The sequence below is a fragment of the Fulmarus glacialis genome, unplaced genomic scaffold (assembly GCF_000690835.1).
Source record: "Fulmarus glacialis isolate BGI_N327 unplaced genomic scaffold, ASM69083v1 scaffold18948, whole genome shotgun sequence".
NCBI lineage: Eukaryota > Metazoa > Chordata > Aves > Procellariiformes > Procellariidae > Fulmarus > Fulmarus glacialis.
The window spans coordinates 415-24,337 of NW_009226639.1; the positions used below are offsets into that span (position 1 = coordinate 415).

Sequence of the window (23,923 nt, forward strand, 5' to 3'; positions counted from 1 at the left end):
CCTGGGGCTGCACTCCTGAAGCGGTTGTTTCAGACCTGTGAGCCTCCCTCGCTCGCAGCTTAGTGCCCGTGGGAAAAGGCAGGGTGCCTCACCATTTTTTAAAGGTAGCTCTATAGCCCTCCTCAGTTGTGGTCTCTATTATGTATGTAAAAAGGCTGCTGAACTCAAGCGGGAGTTGTGTTCCTCTGCCCGAGGGCGGGAAAAAGCGGGTAGCGTAGGCGTTCCTTCATGAGGCAAGCGCTACCTTTCCTCCCTGCCCCCTCCAGTCCTGTAAGTTATTGTCAGAACTGGCGGAGCCGAAGAAAAATTCGGAAAACACTTGTAAAATATGTTGAAGGCAAGACACGGTTGTTTTGATTTTTCTGTGTTGCAGTACAGGTCTGTGTACAGGTCTGAGAGATGTTTTTTCTCTTAGACTACAGCAGGATGTGGTGATCTCGTTTCCTAATATCTTCCATATCTTCTCTCTTTTTTTCCTTTCCGCCTCCTAAAACTCGCAACACTGCAACAGATGATGTTTGAAAGATGATATGGGTGTGTACTCCTACCAAGTAATAAATGAGATTATTTTGGATTATAAACCAAATAGAGTGCAAACATTTATCTTTAAGGAATCAACAGAGGAAGAATGTAGGCTGGAAACACTTTGTGATAGGCTAAGATAGGTGGGTGGTCTGTCTCTCCTCCCTTTTTTTTTTTTCTTTTCTTTTTTTTTTTTTTTCCTTCTTCCCTCTAGCAGAGAAGTGGGGTAGGATTTTGTATGAAAAGCATCATCTTGGCCATGGCCAAGACCCATGAAATTCTAAATCCATGTTGAAACAATTAAGTAAGTGTCGTAATTTTTAAGATTTCACTAGAAGCTGTCCCTTCTAGCCCCACTGGCTGAGAAGTTTTGGAAATTTAAGTAATCCCTCCTCAGTTCTACTACATTTGAATGATGTTGGGAGAACAGTACGCTTCTGTGAGTTATTCCGTAAGAATTTGGACCTAAAGCATGAGCTTTGATACTTAACTTTCAGTATTCATGCTCATTACTCTCTGGTCTCGCATAACACTGCAAACTGATATGCAGTTTTTTGTAGTAATTTGTCCGATACAGGTAGTGATAGCACCAGTTTTGTAAGTAGTGAAGTGTATAAGAAAGTTAGGGTTTCTTTAACTTCAGTAACTATGTAAAATTCTTGCTTATACCAAACTTGAAATTCTTATAGGTTAATCCCAGAGATATGGAAAATTTTCCTCTCTTTGTATGTGAAGTTTTTTTTTCTTATTTCTTAGGAACAAGAAGTGCTGAAGTGACCGTAGCGTAACCTTTCTTGGAAATAAAAACTGTTTTAGGTTGTTGAGGTTCAGCATGGCATGTGGGTCTGTCCAGATGCAAATACAAATTTATATCTCTTTTGCTTTGTTATGCTTTATTTTAGGAAATGCTGGACTCTTAAGTACAATCACTTTTGTAGCAGTGTTGCTGTACAATTTTGTCAGATTGAATCACTTTGGAAATGCTTTCCAAAGAAGTAATACGGAACTTTGTGGAGGAATTTCATATGCTTTTAGAAATAGTGCTCTAACTGTTGACTGCAAGGAAAGTAATTTTAAGTGTTTGTGATCAACACTGAGGTAATATTAAAAAAGTAACTGTAACGTATGTAGCACATGATTTGCTGTTTGAAGTGTCCTCTCTCAGAGAAAAAGCATAAATGATGGTTGTTAGTGATTATTAAAGACATAGGTGGTTCTTATGTTGCTAATGAGGCAGTTAGATTGCCAGGCCAAATTCTAAATCTGTAATTATATTTTGCCTCCCTAAAACCAGGAAGCACATTTGTACTATTTCTAATCTTAAAACATTCTTTTTCATAAAACCAGTTAATTTGTTTTTTTCTTTTCCTGTGGCCCAGGACAGAAAAGAAAGCTGAATACTTAATTTCATCACTTTGTAATGAAAATGAAACAACTAATTCTTCCTTTTACTTTTGAAAGTTTCACCTTTCTAAGTTTTCGGGACTTTAGGTTTATAGCAGCTTTATTTTGTCACTTGCCTTCAAGTCATGTCATGTTGCCAGTAAAAACTGGCTTTCATGTACAGCCCTGCTATATTTGTTTGCTTACAACTTAAATATTCCTGTGTTTTTGCTGTTTTTACTACTGACAAGGGGGGTTTTGTTTGTTTATTTGAGGGACAAGCATGTGTTGTTCTGTCTTTGTTTTTTAAATGAAGGGATTTCTTTCACACTGAAAATAACAGGTAGATACCCATAGCAAAGTTTCGTTAGCAAGTGGCAAATAGTGAAAACCAGTAATGTTTGCTTGTGCCTATTGTGCTAGAGTTTTTGAAGCTTGATTTTGATAGATCACAAACATTGCAGAGTCACGCTGATAAAAATATCTGTTTAGCTCTTGACGTCTCTGAAATTTGCCAAAAAACCTGTCATTTTTGATTTGTGAAGACTAAGACAACCACGTTCTAGAAAGACATATAATGGTAGCATCTTCTCCTTGCTACCATCATGAACCAAATTTGGATTGATCATCTAGAGGTAAGGGTTTCTGTTTCACTTTAATCTCAGTTGCTGTAGTGATATTAATACAGTGACATACAATAATGACTGCAATAATGAACCTAGACCTGAGTGAAGTCAATGACTGCAGATAGCGCTAGTTTAACAAATTACAAAAAAGTTTTGAGGGATTTGTGTGAATAACACAAAAAAAGCTGAGAACACTGAGGAGCTGGATTCCAGTTGATATGTATCTGTCATTAGAATTGTGCCGTTGGTTACAATGGCTGCATGCCATGGACCTCAACATCACAAGGTATTATTCTCTGTGTCTGGGACTGACAGCATTGAAACTGCAACCTTATTGCTAATCTACAAGTGTAGATCAGTTCAGGCATTTCAACAGTCATGACAAGGATACATTTGTTCCACACGAAAGAAAAATGTGCCCAGGTTGTTATAAACAATGAAAGCTGGAAATAATATATTATCCTCAATTTTAATGATGAAAAACCGAAAGATTGAAAGCAAGATTGACTTGTTGGAAACTAAACTTCCATTAATCTTTTTCATTCCTTTTGGACAAAGCCATAAGGAGATTTGTTTATGATAGAAGACTTTACTGGTAGAAGATAGGCATATCTTTACCAGCAGTTTTGGTTACGAGAGAATTAACAGATACTTAATGGAATGTCTGTGGGTTTTACTGTGTCACTTTTGTCCTCTGATGCAGGTCTTTAGTAACGTCACTGCTAATTTCCCAATGCTTTCCTAGATGTTTTTGGATTCACTAAGGATTTATATCACCTGAAGAGTGTAACAATAGAGGAAAAAAAGACTGTCCGAAGGACTTCATGTCTCTCTTTTCAAGCTATTTCAGCCTTATTTGACTCTATGGCCACCATCTTATTTTCTGTACTGGAAGAGAAGAAACAGTAGTTGTTAACAAGTATCTTCATATATTGCACTGAAACAAATGTACTACTTTCTCACATTAATACTCTCCTAATCTCACTTTGTTATGTAGCTAAGCTTTCTGTTGCCTCAAGAAAGAAATGTTCGGATTTATGAGAATCATTCATAGCAGAGTCTCTATCTTAGAAAGTAATTTCTCTTATGACAATGATTGAAAGAACGCTAAGAGAATGGCAGGCAACACTGAAATGACTTCATAACCCCCAGCACCTCTGTTTCAAAGAGTCCCATTCAAAATCTGTAAGATGGCATTACTCATCTACCAGTTCATGCCTTAAGCTTTGACCTGTCTTAAAGTGAACACACAAAAAATTAAAAAAACCCAAACAAACAAAAAACCCCCTCACAGGTCCTCTTCCCACATGCGTTTAGAAATATGGCCTTAGCCGAAAGATTGCTGAAGACAACAGAACTAGAACTTAAAAAAGCTGATTCTACATTAAGTAGAATTGGAGCTATTGCATAAGAAAGAAGCCATATTTTGTGCACGGATTAAAACTGGCATAACATTAAACTTGAAAGTATATATTGTCCTCTGAGCGATACAATTGAGATGGGAGCATTTACAGTAATGTATGAGTGTCATTTCAGTGAATCTGTCATTACTTTTTCCTTCATTTTATATGATGTATTGTAGTTCATTCTAGTCTCGCAGTTTAAGTTACAGATGGAGAAGAATTTCATTTGAATTTTGTTATCTGTAGATGAGCCATGTCTGTTCCAGCTGATGAAACTGTGGGGGACCTGCCTGTAAGAGACGTAGGTCTAACTCTAGCTGGAATTGGAGGATTGCAAGGTTTGTACCAGCTGCTATTTATTACAGTTACAGACTTTGATCACTGGCTTCTTTAGTTTCTTTCTAAAAATGTTTCTGACATTCCCACTCACAAAATTAAGTTCAAATACCATTCAAAATCTGGGTTAAATTCTAAAAGATACTGTGACCCATTCTGTGTTCATGTTGCTTGTTATAAGAGGGGAGTTGCTGTGAGATGCTAAAAACTAGAAATCTCATTGAGCTATAACATTCATCCCTCCAGAAGAAAAGAGGACTTTTTTGCTGAATTGAGGGCAAGGCCAGACCCATTTAACAAAATGGGAGCCAAAAGTACTATGCAATTCTGATGTTACTCAGCTGCTATTAGAACGGAACTGCTGGGCTTGGTCTTGTATCTGAGTAAATTTACAGAATTATGAGTTAATCTTTTCAAGCTTCAGCAGAGTATGTTAACTTTGAAACAGTTTAGAAAGGATCTCTGTGGTAATGATCATCTTATTTAAGTAGTGTGTTTGACAGTACCTTGTTACTTGCTACAGTACCTTGTTACACCGTTTCCTTTGTATTCTCTAGTAGGTGTATCATTTGTAGTAGGCGTGTCTAGTTTGGTGTATCATTGGAATTACTTCTTTTATCTGTAAGAGGGAGGAAAAAGGGAGTAATTAATATGCCAATAAATCTGAAAAAAATTAATCAACAGACTCATACGAGTGTAAAATACCAAATTACTTGAAAACTTTTTTTTTTTTTCAGTATTTCAAAATGAGTTAGACTTAGGATTACATGTTGTTGGATGTATTGAAGGTAATTTAAAGTTGTCTTGGTTTGGGTAGAATCATCAACTACACAGAATGTAAAAGCTCGACAAGCTGTATCACGAATCAGTCGAGAGGAACTGGAAGACAGATTTCTTCGTTTACGTGATGAGAACATCTTACTCAAACAGCATGCAAATAAGCAAGAGGAGAAAATTAAAAGGTATATTTTTATTTTTAGCTCACGGTAACGTTTTTGCCCTCTAAAGCATTATCAACAAATTAAAAATCATGCTGATTTCTCTCAGAGCGCTTTTTAAAGCAGTAGTGAAAATCACTCATTGGAATTCATTTTTGTATTGATTTCTGGTTGTCTCTGTGGTATGTGGGATATTTCTTGCGGTGGGCGGTATTAGATCTCCATGTAGAGAGGTACACCGCTATCTACTGCTTCGGAGTTGGTATCTTGGGTTCATAGCTATGCTGTCTGAGTACAAATATAACAGGTATTCTGGGAACTGAAAAAGAGGCTATAGAAGCCTAATTATTCATCAGGATTTTCTTCTAGAATCAAAACAGCCTAAAATCAAAACCCTAAAATACCTTTATAATTATGATCAGGTCTCCTTTATTCCGGGTAATAGATAGCTTCATTGAAGAAGTCCCAAGTAGCATGGGGAGCACAGTATACCCAGTGTACCGAAACATACGCAAGCAACTTTAGGTTTATTATTAAACTTAGCGCTGTGCTGGCAAACCAGTCTGGACTCGGCAGAAGTGTTCGTGGTATTACTATATTCCAGCAGGGCTAATTAATCCAAAAGCACTGTGACTCTGTGTTCACTTTGTGCTGTTCTTAAGTTAATAAAACCTTGCTGCATTTAAGCTAGCTTCTGGTCAGCAGCTAACCAATTCATGAAAGGGCATCTAAAGATACTGCCTCTGTAGATGGAACTATTTCATACTTTTCTGAAGTCCAAAACATTCTTTCTTTTTGACTCAGTATGCAGTGAGTCAGGATCAAATTGACCAGCATGACATAACTTCAATTTTTTCTGTCAGGCAACTGTCAAATACAAGATGATGGTACAAATGAATTGTTTGCTTCTTCCACATGGCATTTCCTGTGTTTCTGTTAGATGACTTATCAAATACACTCATTATCCACTTTGGTAAAATTACACAGGATGTCCAAATTGGAATACCTGAATTAGTATTTTAAGGCACAGGAAATATAAAATACCGTGTTTGTCTCGATTGCTAGAGAGAAAACTTAACTCCTCAAGCTAAATTTCTCTCCCAGCATCCCTCATGCCAAAACCCTTGTAACTAAAAGTTTGGAATGAATTTGCAGTAGAAGTACATTGAAAAAAACAAATAAACAAAAAACCTGCTTACAGGCAAGTAACATTCTGTGACATCCTAAAGTTATTAGAGATTTTTTTTGTTTCACTTTTGTTCTTTTAAGTAGAAGCTTCTGTCCACAAGTATACAAAAATAAAACAAGCCCCTTTAAACAAATGAAGTGTGTCCTTATTTTCAGTTTTCTTTCTGGGCCTGCAAAAATAGATTCCCTGTAAACTAGATACAGGTCTTGAAGATGTGCGACCAATTTTGTAAAGTCTTGAACTTGTCTCTCTCATCAAAGCCACCTTTTCTTTCTTTATATGCCAAGTTTTTTCCATTCACTGCTGGGTATGTTTTCTGTTGTTGTATATTACATCACCTCCATGTGCCCTCTCTGCCTTTTGTTCTAGCTTACCAATGTTTATCAAAACTAAAGGAAATCAAAGGTACAACTCTTGAGATGCCAAAAGCAAAATTTGTATCCTTTTAAAGATAGATGAAAAACATACCCTCTGTATCTAATTATATTCTTCAGCTAACCGTTCCTTCTCTGAAGCATATTGGTAATATTTACCAAGTATAAAATTGAGTATGGTAATGAGAACTATTAAGTCTCTTTTTCCGGAGTACCTTCTTAAATATCTCCACCTATATATTTTAGTCACTTTAGAACTGAAATGTATATTTAAATCCTAAAATACTAGAAATAATATATCATTGGAATGTTGCATATTATTAGCATTCTTTCGATAGTTGAATGTTTTGTGGAATTGTAGCTTTTATAGTTTGCCCCACCACATCCCAAATCTGTAACTTTACTTAACAGCATGCAGAGGTTCCTATATAAGGTCATGCATTAAAAATTACATTTAAGCAGCATATGGAGTAAATATGTGTCCTCCCTTTACTAACCTTAAATGATAAGCCTTAGGAAACTGTTATTTGTCAGTGCTATAAAGCAGATTGCTGCATAGTGGTTTCAATTATCTTCAAAGAGTTCTTCACAGGCAGTAATAGTTATATCAAAACCTGAAATTTATTATTCAGGTTCTATGCTGAAGTCTTCACAGTGATTATGTTCCTTTCAACAGAATGCTTTTTATGCTGACTTTTCACATTCTTTTTCATCTTTTTTTATTATTTTCCCCAGAATGGCCACCAAGTTAATACGGCTTGTTAATGATAAAAAAAGGTCTGAACAGGTTGGTGGCGGCCCCAAGCGGCTGGGTCAGGCTGTGGAGCTGGAAGAAATGATTGAGCATTTGCAAGAGAGAGTTCGTGAGCTTGAGAAACAAAACGAGAGCCTCCGCAGCAAACTCATTTCAACTAAACAGCAGCTCCAGATTCAAGGCCATAGGCCTTGCCCGTACAGCTATGTTCAATCTCGTATTAACACTGGTCTCAAAAAAGTGAGTGAGGCTGCTGGCATGCCGGAGAACACAAAGAAAGGTATAATTCACCTTTATTAAAAATAGTGGCTTACATAGGTACCACTAATTATTGCTTCACTGTAGCAAGTATGTACTCTTTTCTGTTCATCAGTGGACAACAGTACCTGTAGGCAGAAAGATTGTTCTTCCCCCTTTTTCTTGTATTTATTTATAGCAGTCATGATAACTTGTTTGCGTTTGAAGTCCTTATTTTGAGAATCCACAGTGGTAGGGGTGAAACAAAAGTACAGATCTGAAAATAAAGTAGTTATCAAGCAAGTTTTCTAATAGTTAAAATCATGGGACTTCTCTATATGTTAAAGGCTTATAAAAGAAGTATATGAAAAAGTTTAGCGTTATCATGTTATAACAAAGTTTTACATCTGTAGTTTGTTTGCACATGTTTTTCCTTTTTTAATTTCAAGGTTTGTTCTAGTCTCTTGATACATGTGTGCACAACACTGCAGACTTGAAAAATCTGTTACATGTGTGGACTTTCGAAAGCAAATACCACAATGCAGCCATCTTTAATGATGCTTTTTACTGTCAAGACTTACTGCTTAAGGCAGTCTCACTCTCAGTCCTTTATTTATGGTAGCTACTTTTGGAAATTACAGTTTAAAACCTTTCTATTTTCATATGAACATTTGTAGAAGTAGTTGTACTCAGTTAACTTATAGACTGCACAGATAATGTGTTTTTAAAAAAAAAAAGAGACAGCTATGTTGGCCCCGATTCAAAACTGAGTCAGCAGAATTGTCGTCTTAACTTCTACAAGCTATGGATCAGGCTGATGGCCAGTTATATTGTGTTTTTTCTCCATCTCGCCCTTCCACCGGTCTTTATTTTGGTTATGTTGATCATTCAGATATACGAAAACAGAAACAATTCTCATGTTTTTAGACAGCCAATAAAAAGCAATTGGCTCTACCACTTTCCTTCTTTAATTTGAATGTAGTGCAAGTTTTGACATTTTAAATACACCTACATTTTCACACTTTATGTCGTAAATTAGGCAGTTTTATTCCCAAAATCAATTTTTTCCTTGTTTGTTTTAACAATGCAAAAATAGGGTAGAAATACAATAAATTTATTCAGGCCCAGTGCTAGCAGAGAGAAAAGGGCAACTTGGTTCAAGGATTAAAGATCAAATGTTGATATGGCACACTGTGAGAACTTCTCTTGGCATAAGAGCAGATCCAGATAAAAGACGTCCTGTGCAGAACTAGAGTTGAGGCCATGTTGACTGAGGCAGTGGTTCTTAAACTGAAGAGAACATGAGGAAGAAAAAAAAGAAGGAAAAGTTGTCCACAGAACATCCAGTTCAGATAATAACGTTCAGAAATTTCGCAGAAGTTATAGTGTGCCAGTTCTAAGACCTTGTACAAACTAGAAGGGATTCTGGTAATTTGAGTGCTATGAATATGCAGTTTCTTGAACACACTTTTCTAAGGTGAAGACTGTTATTAAAAATCTGGTAACCAATACTCAGAACCTGGACAACAGTAGCGTTGTCTTCCAGAAGGTCAGAGAATATTTTCTATGGTATTCATTAGCATAGGATGTTTCATGTTTTTCTCTTGCATGTTTTTCTCATCCTGCCCTATTGATCAATGATGATAAATCTAGTCTGGTGTGGGGTATGTGCCTCATATCTTTAAAGACTGCTGGACTCTTAGATTGCTCTTTGGAACCATGAGACTGAATCTCAAAACATTTTTAGTGCAGATCAGAAAATATTCAGAGCAATTCTCCAAAAATAGAAGGAGTGCCTGGAAAAATTCAGGAGAGCTTAGCTGTCTCCAGGATATGAAGAGGCAAGAAGAATCCACGAATAATAAATACACCTTACTGTATCTGCTTTGTGTTTGACTGGTATACAAATACCGTAGCAAGTCAATCCAAAAAATGTGGTCAGGTATGAATGTTCACTAAATACTCACTGGTTTCTCCCATTACTTTCTTTGAGTACAACCATCTAAGATATATCATGATTTGAACAAAAAAAAAAAAAAATATATATACTCTGGGCAAATATATACACATATGTATATAGCACAATTACCAATACCTTAAAATAACACTTAAAGATCAAAATTCAAAATATAAATATATATACATAAATCAAGTTAACTCAGCACAAGTGCAAAGTAGGTAAATTTTTTTCAGTCATTTTGTGAACCTGCTGGTATCGTTGTACCTTGAACCTAAATGACTCAGTTCTGGGGACTGAGGGATGGCAGCCTTAATGCTGTATTTGAAATTTATTGCGTAGTTTGGTCCCACCTCAAAACTTCATTAATTTCTTCTTAGAGAAGAAGGAGAAAGATTTGGAGAAACCATTACTTTTACTCTTGAACTAACAATTCTTCCTTAAGTATTTTCTCACTTCTCTTCTTCACCAGGGACTTAGTATGCTTCTAAAGAACATAAGGAAATTATTAGCACTGCTGCTAAAAATGGTCCTGTAGTTGCTTGTCTAGGTAAATGAGACTCATGATTTTGTAAAGAAAATTCTATCAGAAAAAGTGATTACAAGTCCATGTTCCTGTTTAATAATATAGATATTGTTGTTCTTTGAAGACACCATCTCTGTTGTCTGTCTTTAAAAGCAAAATCTTCGAAGAAAAACATTTCAAGACACGTTTTTAACACTCCTCTTTAACAGTGCATGTATATTGCCTGTAGCTCAAATTTTACAGCAGCTGTGTTGTAGATACTCTGATTATCTCTTTCCATGTGAATCTGATATAAAAATACTTTTTACGGCATCTCTACAGGAGTTGTAAGTGTTTGTGCTGTGTAGAGACTCTTGTCTTGTTAAATGCTTTTTCATTCAGCATGACAAAAATTTATCTTTTCTTTGTTTTCAGGAATGAGATTTCAGGATTTAGAAGTGAGATCACCTAACCTTGTGCTCCCAAGATATGGACAGACTCTGCTCGAGGATCCAAGGGCTGAAATGAGAAATTTGTATGATTTTCATATTTCTTAATTTTTGTCATTATAATTGTTAAAACTTGTGGTTTTCTTGAAGAAAAAAATAAATTTTTCAGAAGTTTTTTACTTCAGAAAATGAAGTGAAGTTGTTAGATCTGACAACAGTAACACTGGTAACAATGCATAGTGTTTTATGATAAGGAAAACATAAGATCAGGAATTTAGAATGCAATATGCAGGTCCATAAGAATTTGGCTGGAAGTTAAAATTGATCTTCAATGGTGAGCCTCTCTTTTTGCCAGGATGCAGTGCTGCCTAGCTTACTTCTGGGCAAAACTGACAAAAGCAGAAAGAATCTTAGCTGCAAAATTATTACCAACATAACTCCTAAAATGTGTAGGATAACCCATGCAAGTGGTGACTGTATTGAATGTGTTACGCTGATACATTTAAGCTTCATTTCTAGAGATGGTCAGATTTTATGGATAAGTTTCAAAAAGTGCAGTATGGGGTAGTAATGGAAAATTATTTTGATTCACTTCTGCATTTTGAGAGTTGGTTGTAGTCCAGTTGCACATTTTAACTGAAATTGAAGCTCAGGAAACTCTTGATAGCATCCTTAAAGTAGAGGCTGAATAAGAACAGAGAGGTGTTATATAGGGTGGAGAAAATGTACTTAACATCCAACTTAAAGATATTGAGGTCTGATCAGAACATTTTTCTTCTCCAAAGTATATTGGAACCTGTTATGCTTTTTAGACATCTGGTTTTCTAAAAGCTACTTTCAGTATGTGTGTTTCTTTCCATAATGATTTACCTAAATCAGATTTACTACAATATCTCTAAATGCTAAATTTTCAATAAATGGGCAGGCTAAGTATACAAATATATGAATTATGCAATTGCAATGTGCTATTATGTATTTTGTGTTGGAAGTTTTGTAAATGCAAAGATTTAGTGGGATCATAGGAAATAATTTTACAGAAATAGTCTTATAAATGTTTTCAATAAATAAATTTAAATTATTTAACAATGTTTAAATTGCACTCTTGCTAGCATCCTGTCTGAATTTAACCCTTGCTGAACGGTTACAAATTTTTTTTTTTTAAATAATTTGCATTACAATAGAATGCTGTTACTGAAAAAAAATTTTTAGTAATTTTATAGTGATGGGCCTAGAAAGGGCTATTTCTCCTATTCACTTTTGAAGATTAGGAAAATAAGAGCTATCCATTAAGACTGCCATGAATCTTGGTGTTCACAATAGATTTTCTCCCTAAGACTGATCAAAACCATTGTCTTATAATGCAGAAAACATTCAAATAGCATTTTTTTTCAGAGATTTCAGTTCTCACAAAGGTGCAAAAATCACCACAGTTGCTTAGAATGGTGCACTCGGGTACAAAAGCAAACACATGGCCAAAAAAGTCAAGGTACTTTTAAGTCTACAATAGGTAAATGAAATAATGAAGAACTATAGCTTATGCATCAAAAGCTTTAGAGTGGAAAAAATTGTAGATAAATTGTTGCTTATTCTTATTAGAAAAAAAGTTATTGGAAAAGATATCCGAGAATAACTTGTCAAGAGAATCAAAATCGCAAAGTTGTGGCCTACTAAAAATATTTGGATTCTGATGTCTATAGTTTTCTGCCTTTCTTTTTTAATTGCATTTACTGGGTGAATTCCACTGTTAAAGACACATCATCTGATTTTTTTGCGTAAAGTTACCTAACTCAGAATAAAAGCTTAAAAATTACTCTCACTGCTCCGTCTATTGAAGATCCCATATTCTTTTGATAGCTAGTAATGGTGTTTTCTTTTTCAGAAAACGCCTGATACTAATGGATTAGGAGGAGGGTATGTTTAATATAGAGTATAAGAAACCATAAACGATGTTTTCAGCTAGGTTCTGATAAACATTTATTTTAAGAGTATTATGTTGTTTGTGTTGTGTTTGATGATGTGTTTGAATTATTTATCTATTTATTGTACTATTCACATCTTTTCATGTGGTGACCTCTAATTATTTTCATAGTAAGTTGAACTCAAACCTCTGTTGTGATGCATGTCATTAAGAAATACGAATTTTGCTGAACAGTTCTAAAATTTTTGCTCTCTTGACTATTCATTTAATTTTTTTCTTTTATTAAATACTTACCTGGTTTTGGAATGTAAGATGCTTGTACTTGCAGGGAGACTGTGATTGAGTCCCAAAGGGAACACATTGAGGAACTAGAACATGCTAGAGAGATACTTGTGAGTCAGCTAAGAAGGAAAGAAAAGGAAATTGAAGAGTCCGTCCTACGGCTGAAAGAGCAAGAAACAACAAGCCAAAGGTATTGTGAAAAATAAAAATCTCCATGGTGGAAGCATTAGAAGAGCTATGTCATAATGTTTATATATAGCTGTGAAAATTACTTGTTTAAAATGACTTTATTAATTTTTTTTTCCCTTTGGTGAAACTTAGTCATAAAATGTTTTACCAAATAGCCATGGATAATTCTACGCAAGGAGATTGTTATGATAATAGGTTATTGTGTTTTTTCACAAATAAACAAAGAGGTTTATAATTGCCATTTTAGAGAATTCATTAGATTCAATTGAAGTTCAACTCATTAGATTTTAATCATCTATTTTTTCTTCAATATAATTCTTAGAAAATTTTAGATATAGGTTCATAGTGGATAATTTAATGTTCATTAATACTCATTGATAATTTGAAGTCTACAAATAGTAGAAAAATAATGAGCCTGTAACGGTAGATTAGCAAATTTTTGAAGGGATATGGTATAGCCGTGCAGTGGAAACAAAGCCAGACAAACATGCTTGCAGAATGTGTTTCACAGTAAAGCCTCTATTTATTTAATCTCTTTTATTTCTCTTTCTTCTTTCTTCTTTCACTTTTGCAAAAATACATGCAAAATTATATAACTTTGCATATATTTCCCCACTTTTGACTGTTTCAATTTCAGCCTGTTACTTTTAATTTTATTAAGGATCTAATACAGCACAATCCTGCATTCCTTACTCATTTGATTTCAATGAAAGTTCTACTTGGATGAGAAATATGTGGTCAGTTCTTTAACTGCCTTTCAAGAGAGGCACCCCATTATTATGTGTGAGCATTCTTTTGTGCATCAGTGGTGCTACATAAATAATACATCATAATTGCTATTAAATTATTCACAAAGTCATAAGTCTCCCCTACTCAGAATTTCCTTTATATAGTTTAAATAGGTTAAAGAAGTTGTTATCATAAATAATTTCTCAGTCTGTGCCTACAGTGAATTCAGAAAATATTTAAAAGATTTTTTTCATTATTTGAAGATAATCTGAATCAAATCTCAAAGAACTTCTGTGCTTCATTTTTCTGTAGATAAACACTGTTCTTCAAGTACAGCAGTCAGACACATAACTTCTAAATTCGATGTTAGCTGCCATGTTTCTGTGAAATTTTTAAGGAGTTTTAAAGTAAAGATACACTTCAAATTCAGCTAAAAAATCCTTAAATAAAAAACTATAAAAAGTAATGCAGATCCTTATTTCTTTATGTTTATTAAATTACTTGTATACAATCCATGATACTTGACCTAAGTTACAATCTGTGAATTCATGTCTGAAGTTCTGGAATTATTTCCTTCATAGTCTATTTCTTGTTTGAAACTGGATAAAAGATATGTTAAGTGTTTAAGAGTTACCGTGTTTGGCTGAAGATGCTGGGAAAGAAATGGAAAAATGTCCACTAGCGCATATCCAGAATAGTGTGAGTTCTGTAATTCTGCCACTAGAACACTTTATGGAAGGCTGTTAATCCCCATGTTTTTCAAGTTACGTTTCTTTTATGCTGAATGAACCAGAGTCAGAACTTAAGAGTGATACTATTCTCTCCAGGTTTAACTGTAACCACAGGTGCCTATACATCTTATCTTTAGGATATTTTCATTAGCTTGCTTTCTTGGAAGTAACTGCTATCTAGAACAGTCTGTATTTGATGTTTTATTACACAAATAGATTTATAGGTTCTATGTAATTCTTATTTTTAATCATCTTTGCATCAGCAGAGAAGAAATTGTCAATACAGGAATATTGGAGGAAAAATTGGAGATTTGGGTGACTGATAAGATCATCTTATTTCGTCTTTGTAGCTTATGTCTCTGAATTTTAGTACAACTGGCAGCTTTTTCTTGTGTTTTGTAAGAATACACTTGGCTGTCATCTAGTTACGTTACTACCCAAAGGCAGTTAATCTGCTGAAATTATTTAGGAACTGTATGGTGCCAAAGGGACATAATAAATGTGCTTCCACCAATCTTCATGTTGTAGTACCATTTGATCTCAGCCTGTTGTTAACAAAATTGGGTTACTTTCAATGTTTAGGAAAACATTCTTTATTCTGCTACATGATTAAGAAATTCTTGTGATTGAAATAATTGTTGTTTCCAAGTAGTGAAGCAGCCACAGTTAATAATCATTGATCCATCAGCAGTAAGGGAGGGAGATACTAGTTATCCTTAGTCCCATATCCACAAGAAATCCAGTTATATTTTAAAGCTGTCTTTGCAGCTTCACTACAGTTTCTGTGTAACAACACAAGAGCTACATAACAAGCTGAGTTCGTAGGCAGTGTACTCCTCGAGATGATTATTGTAACATGGCTGCAATCAATTTTTTTTCAATATTTCATTAGAGATTGTTCGGGGATTGTTTCAGGAATGTATAATGCTGACTTAATTCTAACTTAAGGGGGAAACTTGGCCTGTGGGTTGTTAGACTAAACACATTTTCTTAAGTACAAAATTTAACTGCATTTAGCTTGACTGTTTTTAATTTAAAGATGGCCAAAACCATAATAGCCTCACGGTTTGATGTCTGTGATACACAGTGTGCAAGTTGAAACATTAAGTCTAAACAATCACATTTTGCAAGCAGCTAGCTTCAAATAACTTAATTGCTCATCGTACTTTCCAAAAACATTTTTAAAGCCACCCCAAAATGCATTTGTGAAACAGGTACTTGGTTTTTGCATGTTTGTGGGGGTTTTTGTGTTTTGTTTGGTTGTTTTTTTAATGTAAAAGCTTATTTGCCAGTCAGTTTTTAATTCCTTTGGCATTTTTTGCTGCAATATGACTTCGGAATTAAACCTATTAAATGTGTGGATTTTTGGACAGGAGTATCATATCTGACGCACTCATGACTTCTGTGTTTGCATTATAGCATTAGACCTAGATTAAAATGTGGTATGTTAGTCACAATGCATTATCTAAAGGGTCTTAAGAGACAACAGCATGCATACGAATTTGCTAAATCATGTCTAGTATTAAAAAAACCCTTATATTTGCATTTCTATATCAGATTTTTCATTTTTAACCCGTTTCCCTAAAGATCATAACTTTTTTCATTTGTAGATAGCTCTTTAACCAGGCAAACAAATACAGAATTTTATATTAGTATTTAAATAATCTTAACTTAGATGCTAGAGCTATCGATGCAATGTTAATGTTTTGCTTATTGCAAATATACTATCAATTACAACATAAAGGTGCTACTAGAAGGTAAACATTGTTGAGGTTTTTTTTCCCTTTATATTTGACTTCCTGTAAGGAATAAGAAGTAAAGGAAAGAATATAATGTATATCAACATATAATCCTGTTAGTTCCTAAGCATTGTAAAATGAGAAGAGTACTGCACGTTGATGTTCTGTTCTTTACTTCTCTGCTTGGGAGTCTATGTATATATCTTGGCCATTGGTGCATTTGTGATTGAGAACTATTAGCCTAGAAACCTTTTGTTTATTTTGCCAGACAGAGGTTAAGTGGTGCTGCGAAGTATGATGGTGATATTTTTTTACTTGCTTGTTTTTCTTGTTCTGAATGTGAATGGGGAAAGTTTGTCCAGTTGATACAATAGTCAGGACTCTCTAAGAGTAGTCTCGGTTTTGTATTCATGTCCTGCTCATATGGAAGTAAAGACAAGATGCAAGGGATGTGGTTTAATTAGACCTCAATTTTATTAGCTTAGCCATCTGGGATTTACTGGCATAAATTTGTACAGTGCAGGTCAAGATCCTTTCTTTAATCATTTCCTTCTGGTGTAGGTTGCTGTCAGTCCCCCATTCCCACACAGCTGGTCCCCAGCCTGTTATTGGGACCCCACTCTATATGCTTTTAATCCAAATGATAAGAGGTCTGGAAAAGAGATTGTCTCTTTGGTGTACTTCAGACATTAACCCCAAACATAATTCTTAGTTTTTTAAAGAGTCACTTTCTCCTAATTTCATTTCCAATTTCAGACTTTTTAATCCAGTTTTAAGATGAGGTTTAGAGCGGAAGGATAGAGTTCATGTTTCTTATTTCTGCACTTGTGGCAGAAGGCGTGCTAGAGCTAAATCAGTATGGCCATTAATTCAGGTTACTGCCTCAAAAGGGATATTAGTTCCTTTTCTTTTTCTAACTTTTGCTCCAGGTCTACCTCCATGTCTTCAGGTTCTGTAGCAGAATTTTTGGTTTTTTTGGCAATAGAGAAAATATTGAATGAGCTATCTTAGTATAGCTTTATTCTTATACATTATTTTGTTATTCTTTGAGCAAAATATTATCTATGTAAGTGAAAGGTAGCCGTTGACTTTTATATCAAATTTGTATATAACCTATTTTTAAGTTATATCAGAATACCTGGGCAGATGTTCTGGGAGCAGAATACATCAACTACCTGGGAGGGAGAAGGCTCTGTAGATAATCAATTTCTATTCTATTCTACTGTTTTGTGACTTCATTTATAGAAAAATGAATCTTCCCAACAGAATCTTCCTCAATTAACTTTGCCTTGCCCACGAAATCTGAAATGATTTTGTTCTTCAGCACCAAGCTCCTTGTCATGTACCTAGATGCATTGGACATTTCTTAGACATATTTTATTTAAATAAATAAATAAAATATCGTAGAAGTACTGTGGAGAAATAATTTTGTTGCTCTAGCCTATAATGAGAGCTGAGATTGTGGTTGATGTAATACACTAATAAGAAATTAATGGCACATGCTTTCTGTAGCTAGAAACTTCGTGAGATAAATATTCTCAAAATTGTAAGAATTGAAATGATCTCAATAAAAAGTAATTTTTCACTTCCGAATTTGAATAATTTACTTCATAATATCAGTACCCCAAACCCGTTAAATCAAATGCTGTTTCATTTGCTGTTGAAAAAATAGTTAATGTTGATTGTCAGGAGCCATGGGGTTTACATCTGTACATCATAAATTTCACTATCATCTGCTCCTTTTTCTACTTAAAAAGAAAAAAAAAGAAAAAAAAAGTCCCCTGCTTAAAAAAAAAAGCCCCCTGCTTAAAAAAGAAAGGAAAAAAAAAAAAAGAAAAAGAAAAAGCCTTTGAAGGCATCAGGGCCTTTTGTTTGATGTGTGGAACAAGATTAATAAAAACGTGCCACTACATTAGCTTTTAAATAGCTAGCATGAGACGGTGCTGCTGTCTATACTCACCACAACTTTAATTTATGTAGATAACATGTTTTAGACACATGATAGTTTTAGCATTGTGTTAGGGCTGTTTCTTGCAGAAGATCTCAGGTTTGTGAGTGTGTTTATCTTCTGTGTAAGGACAATTAACTGGGCAATGCCAAAACACAATAGGCTTTGATATTTTACAGAATAAAAGGAAAGTATTTCACGTATTCAGCTGGTTTACAGATGTGTAAGCTTTGTAGTCCATTTTCTTGCTCCAGCATGGCATTGTGACAATTCCTCCAATATGTCTAAAATAGGTAAATATTGGAAGAGAAATTACCTTTTCAAATGCTAAAGATTTATTCCGATTTTATCATATTTTATATTAATACAAATCAGAATTGGTTTCTCTTCCCATACTTGAAGAAGCTGTGAAAATAATGGGGTTTAGTTTCACTGTTTGAAGTAAGGGAAAACATCAGAAATAAATGTTTATTTAAATTTTGAATTATTTTAAACATCCTTTCTATTAAACAGTACATCCTCAAATTAATCTTAGAATTGCGACAATATAGAACATCTACATGCATATTAAGTGATTTTCATGTAGTTACGACACACCTGCAGCTTGTTTGAATGCCAGTCTTAAGGTGTTATAGTATAAATTGCTAAGTCACTTTTTCTTAGCAGTATTTTATAGATTTAAACTCTAAGAGGAAACTCCATAAAATGGTAATCTCTTGGCACCAAATACTTTGGAGGGTGGAAAAGAAGTGAATGGAAAACAAATAATCTCTTTAGGTGTAGGATTTTTTCCTCTTCCTGTCGTGTATAGTTTGATACGATAAACAAAGATATATATGTATTGATTGAAGCTGCTATGTCATCATGTGGTAGAATGTTTATTTACCTAACTTCTGTAATGTGGGTTATAGAAGAAGAAATTAATTTGGGTATCACACACTAGATCTTCTCCTAAATGTGTTGTAGAAAGCTGATTTGCAAAGGTTTTCAACTTTTCATGACAAAAATACTAAGATAATTCATGTTGTATCTTTAAGCTCATGTTGCATTTCTTTTTAATACAATTTTGAAGGCTAAACATTCGGGACAATGTGGAAATGATCAAGGTCCATAAACAGCTGGTTGAGAAAAGCAATGCTCTTTCAGCAATGGAAGGAAAATTTCTCCAGCTTCAAGAGGTAATTGCGATTTGGTCAGTAACATTCCTTTACTCTTGTCATATAAGCATGCGTAAACGGAAAATAAATATGCACAGTTCTTGATTCTGAGTCAATGCTGAGTACATGAAAATGAACCACATGATACATTGCACCCAAGCTACTCCAAATGTGTAGGGTTTTTTAGTCTTTTTTTTGTTTTGTTTTGTTTTGTTTTTTTCCCAGAAGGGTCTAGCAGATTTTATCTGCAAGGCCATCCCAGGCAGACTGTGGAGAATGAACTGAGTTGTCTGGCTGTCTAAAGAGATTCACGATCACTTAAAAAGAGGGCTTTGACTTAAATGCACTGATTTACTAAAGAAGGGGTAACAGACCCCATGCACTTTATCAGTCTTTGATAAAGTTGGGGAGGTTTTATAGAGTTCTGACATTAGGACTTAATTTGTGTTCATAAGTTCATGGAAATTATTTTAGAGGGCTACTGTAAGTAATAGATTTTTTTCATAAAAAGAGCAGTTTTATGAAAATATCACCAGAACATGCAACTGCATGGTAGATTCCATATAGGTTTCAGTTACACAGCATTTTTCTGCTTCCTCCCATATGTATTTGGAGAACCGCATGTATATACGGACAGCGGTACTATGATAATAGCTTAGAAACAGGAGAGTTCCTGTGAGTAAGAATCCTACATGCAATAGAGCTTTATAAAGTATCCTAGCCTTATGAGGTGGAAGCACTGGATATCCTCGTAAACTCTTCCTGCTGCCTGCTTCTTGTTATTTTAGCATGCTAAATAACACTTGTGCCATTAGATTTTTGTTCTGTTCCTTTTTTCATGTGTTTTTCTGCTTCTACATTTTGCTTTGCTTTGCTTCACTCCCCCTCCTCTGTGTAATACCTACATCTTCTCTGCCAAAGCAGCTCTTCTGTTAGTAGCTCAAATCTAATTTTTCACAGGGTGAACTATGTAGAATGTAAATTGCAGGGGAGACAGGTTTCACATGGCTTTTTGTGTTCTTAAATAGAAAGTGGTAACTAAACTGTTCCATTTTAAATCATATGTGACTTTTTGGTAATTTACAACATCAAGGACTTATGCCTCTGTCTTGGCAGCAGCTGAATAGAAACACATGCCTAGGATTCAGACTGGTATTTGAAGACATTGTTTCTAATATTCACAGCGAAAGCTGCATTTTTGAAAAGGATGAGTGTGTTTTCTATCTCTCTGTCTTTTTTTTTTTTTTTTTTTTTTTTTAAATACAAGATACTGGATACAATGGTTTTCCCATTTCCAAGCATTTGAGTGTTTGAAACATGTCAACTAAATGTGAATAACTGTAAAATCCAAAATTTCTGGTTTAGGTGGCACGTAAAGTACTTATCAACAGAGCAGTTTTTAGGTTTTTTTTATGTTTATCTTGATGACTTTACGACTATTGAGTTCATTATCATTTACTTTCAGCTTTTACCAATTGAAACTCATATAATTCCTCCATGTTCTTCTTTGAACTTGAGTCAGCCCAAAATGTGAAACCACAGAATGATAAGAGCCTATAATCCTTCTCCATCTAATGATATTGAAATTGAGCTTGCTATCAAACATTTACAGGATAGTTTTGTTGATAAAGAATTTTTATGTAGTCAGTTGAATGAAGGAACTGTGCGATCTGCTTAGAAGAACAAAGGACCCTGAAACTGTTTGGATTATGTATTTGATCCCATTGGTGTATTTATTTGCTTTAATTACAGACTGAACATTCAGGATTTCATGATTTGTAATGTGAAATATGCTAACCTGTGCAACTACAATTTAAAATACTGAGAGTTAATTCTTGTCTTGAACAATCAGTACAAAATTTCACAACTGTAACTGAGAGCAGTTTACGTTCTTTTTTGCAGTATTTCTAGGACATATATAACCATTTTCTTTAAATGAGTTATTTCTAATTGACAACAATATCAAGGCATGTTTCCCAAAGAAATAAAATTCCAGACTAGAAATATTAAACTAAAATCATCATCCCAATTGTTGCATGACCCGAGTCTTGGGATACTCCAGGGAGAGCAGGATAGAAAACAGTTTGGGCATAATGGAAGAAAAGTGCTGACAGAACACTCAGATGTAGAAGAATATCCAGGTAAAGAATGCATTTTGGAAAAAAAATAATAATAATGAGGGTAAAGTCATGGTCCCCTTAAAGTTAATCCAAAATGGTCAGGAGAGTAGCAGAGACACTGAAGGATTAGAATGAAGTTAAAGCAAGGAGATTTTTCAGGAGGATATTTTTAGTGCTTTTAATGAGATGGTTCAGTAGAATAAATATGATTGTTGAATTTGTTTTCAACTGTTTTGGAAATTAAGGAAAGAGATAAGGGTGAAATGGTCTATGAAAGGCAGCTTTGCCAAGGTGGGTTTTTTTTTCTTCATATATAGTGGGTTAAAGTAACACAAGTTATTGAAATGGAAAAGAACTTAAGAAAAAATTGAAGCTGAGAGATGGGGAAGAAAAGATGAGTTTACTTGGACAGTTGGAAGGGTTAGAGATGGTAAGGATTCTGATTTTGAGGGGAAAGGAAAGAGATTTGGAGATAAATGAAAAGAGTGTAAAAGAAGGATTTTTAAGGTGTCATTTTTTGAAGTTATTGAAATACAATTCACAGATATAGGTCAGAGCAAGTGGAGCACTGAAGAAAGACTGTTAAAAATTGATGAGTAATATACTTCATTATCTCTCTGAAATAAGACTGACTGCTAATGTAATTTATTCTCCATGATATTTTTCTTACGGAGAAATGAGATATGAGGAGCTGAAGATCGGGTTGGTGATCGGGTTTTCTGTGGGTTTTTTTGTTTGTTTCTAGGATATTCAGACTGCATGTGAACCCAAACAATTTGTACAGGATTCACATTCAGGTTCTCCATTTAACTACTTTGTAGGAATATTATATGGAAAACATGAAGCTGACTTTTTTCTGTCTACAATCATTAAACATTATCTTATTTGTATTTGACACAAAATTTCATATAATCATTTTATTAAACAGGAGATTGGCTTTTGGGCTGTTTTGTTTCAAGCCATGCTTTGTGATTTACATTGAAATTCTTAATGAATGAGGCTTTATTAAAGCATTGTGGGATGTAGGGAGTATAATATTAACTAATATTCTAGTAATAGAGGTTCTATCAGCATCCTCCATTTGATATTAAAATAGGTTAAATATACCTTAATATTCATTGAAGTAAATTAAAATGTAAAAGAAATCGTAAGTCCCTCGTTAAATTACTGCTAGCAGGGAAATAGAACTATTAGGATTATGAAACAATTACATATCTACAATTAAGGGTTAACAGAGCTGTGGCAAGTTCTGTGATTAACATAACTGTGGTCAACATTCATTTTTGCTTGCTACTGCAGTGTTTTTGGTCAGCGTGTCTAACCACTGTAACCACAGCAAAATCTTTTAATTGCTTAACAGATGTATTTCTTGGTTGTTTTCATCATGACTGAACTGAGGGTTTAATGTTCATGAGAGCAACAAGAATGCCACCTTCTCCTGGCCATGTGTAGTGAAAGTTGCTTTCAGTTACTTAGTTCAAGAGTGTCTCCTGTTGACCGCATTGAGAATATATATTAAATACTGTCATGAGAATGAGAGACCACTGGTTGAATATGCAGAGTGCTGTAACGTTCTACTAAGTGTGATGTATTTTTTTTTTTTTCTGGGTTTTCCTTCCTTCCTTTTCATAGAACCAAAGGAACTTGAAGACGAGCCATGATGCTTTAATAGCAAAAGGTGATGAACTGAATCTACAGCTTAAAGAGGAGCGGTTAAAGTGCCTCCATCTTGAAAAAGAATTGCAATCAGTGACTATTTCAAACCGAAGGACAGAGGAGGTGAGATTGTGTTCAGGAGAGCTAGAATCTGCTTTAGGTAGTACACATAGATAAGGGAAAAGTTAACTGCAGATGTGAATAGACCTTTCAAACACATTTAGAAGACTGACCTTTTATCCCATTAAAAAGAAAATCCTGTGGCTGCTGCTTGCATTTCACAGAATCATGAACCATACCTGGTCCCCATGCCACATAATCACTGCACCAGCGTTTGGACAATATTTGAGGTTAAAGCATAGGATTTCATGTCAATTCTGATACTAAACAAGTGGTTTGTTAACCAGAAAAAAACCATAATACTTGATTTATTGATAACATATTGCTAGTTTTTAGTATTATTTCAGCCTGATTTAATTACAGTACATCTTACTCAGCAGTTCAAATCAGTCACTTCTATTTCTTTGTCTAGTGGCTCTCAGAGACAAGTATCATCACTAACAGTCACGCAGATATAGGGCTAAAACTCAAATGTTTTATTCTTATTCTCTTCAATATATGAGGATTAAGAGTCTACAAACTTACTTGTTTTTTCTTTCATTTTGTAGCAACTTAAATTTAGTTTTACCACCTGGTTTACCTGTTTTGAATGTATTTTACATGAACCAAGTTTATCAAGATTACCTCATAGATATTTCTTCCAAATCTTTAAACTATTGTA

The 23,923-nt window shown here is 34.5% G+C and overlaps 1 protein-coding gene across 1 annotated transcript in view; it reads left to right on the forward strand.

Annotated features, from left to right (window-relative positions):
- The first annotated feature begins 4,187 nt into the window (after positions 1-4,187).
- Positions 4,188-23,923, forward strand: part of RPGRIP1L (RPGRIP1-like) — a 74,007-nt gene continuing 54,271 nt past the window's right edge. The window contains 7 exon segments of the mRNA XM_009582879.1: positions 4,188-4,272; positions 5,088-5,232; positions 7,507-7,805; positions 10,660-10,759; positions 12,920-13,063; positions 19,282-19,387; positions 23,119-23,265. Of these exon segments, the coding sequence (XP_009581174.1) occupies positions 4,188-4,272; positions 5,088-5,232; positions 7,507-7,805; positions 10,660-10,759; positions 12,920-13,063; positions 19,282-19,387; positions 23,119-23,265 (1,026 nt within the window).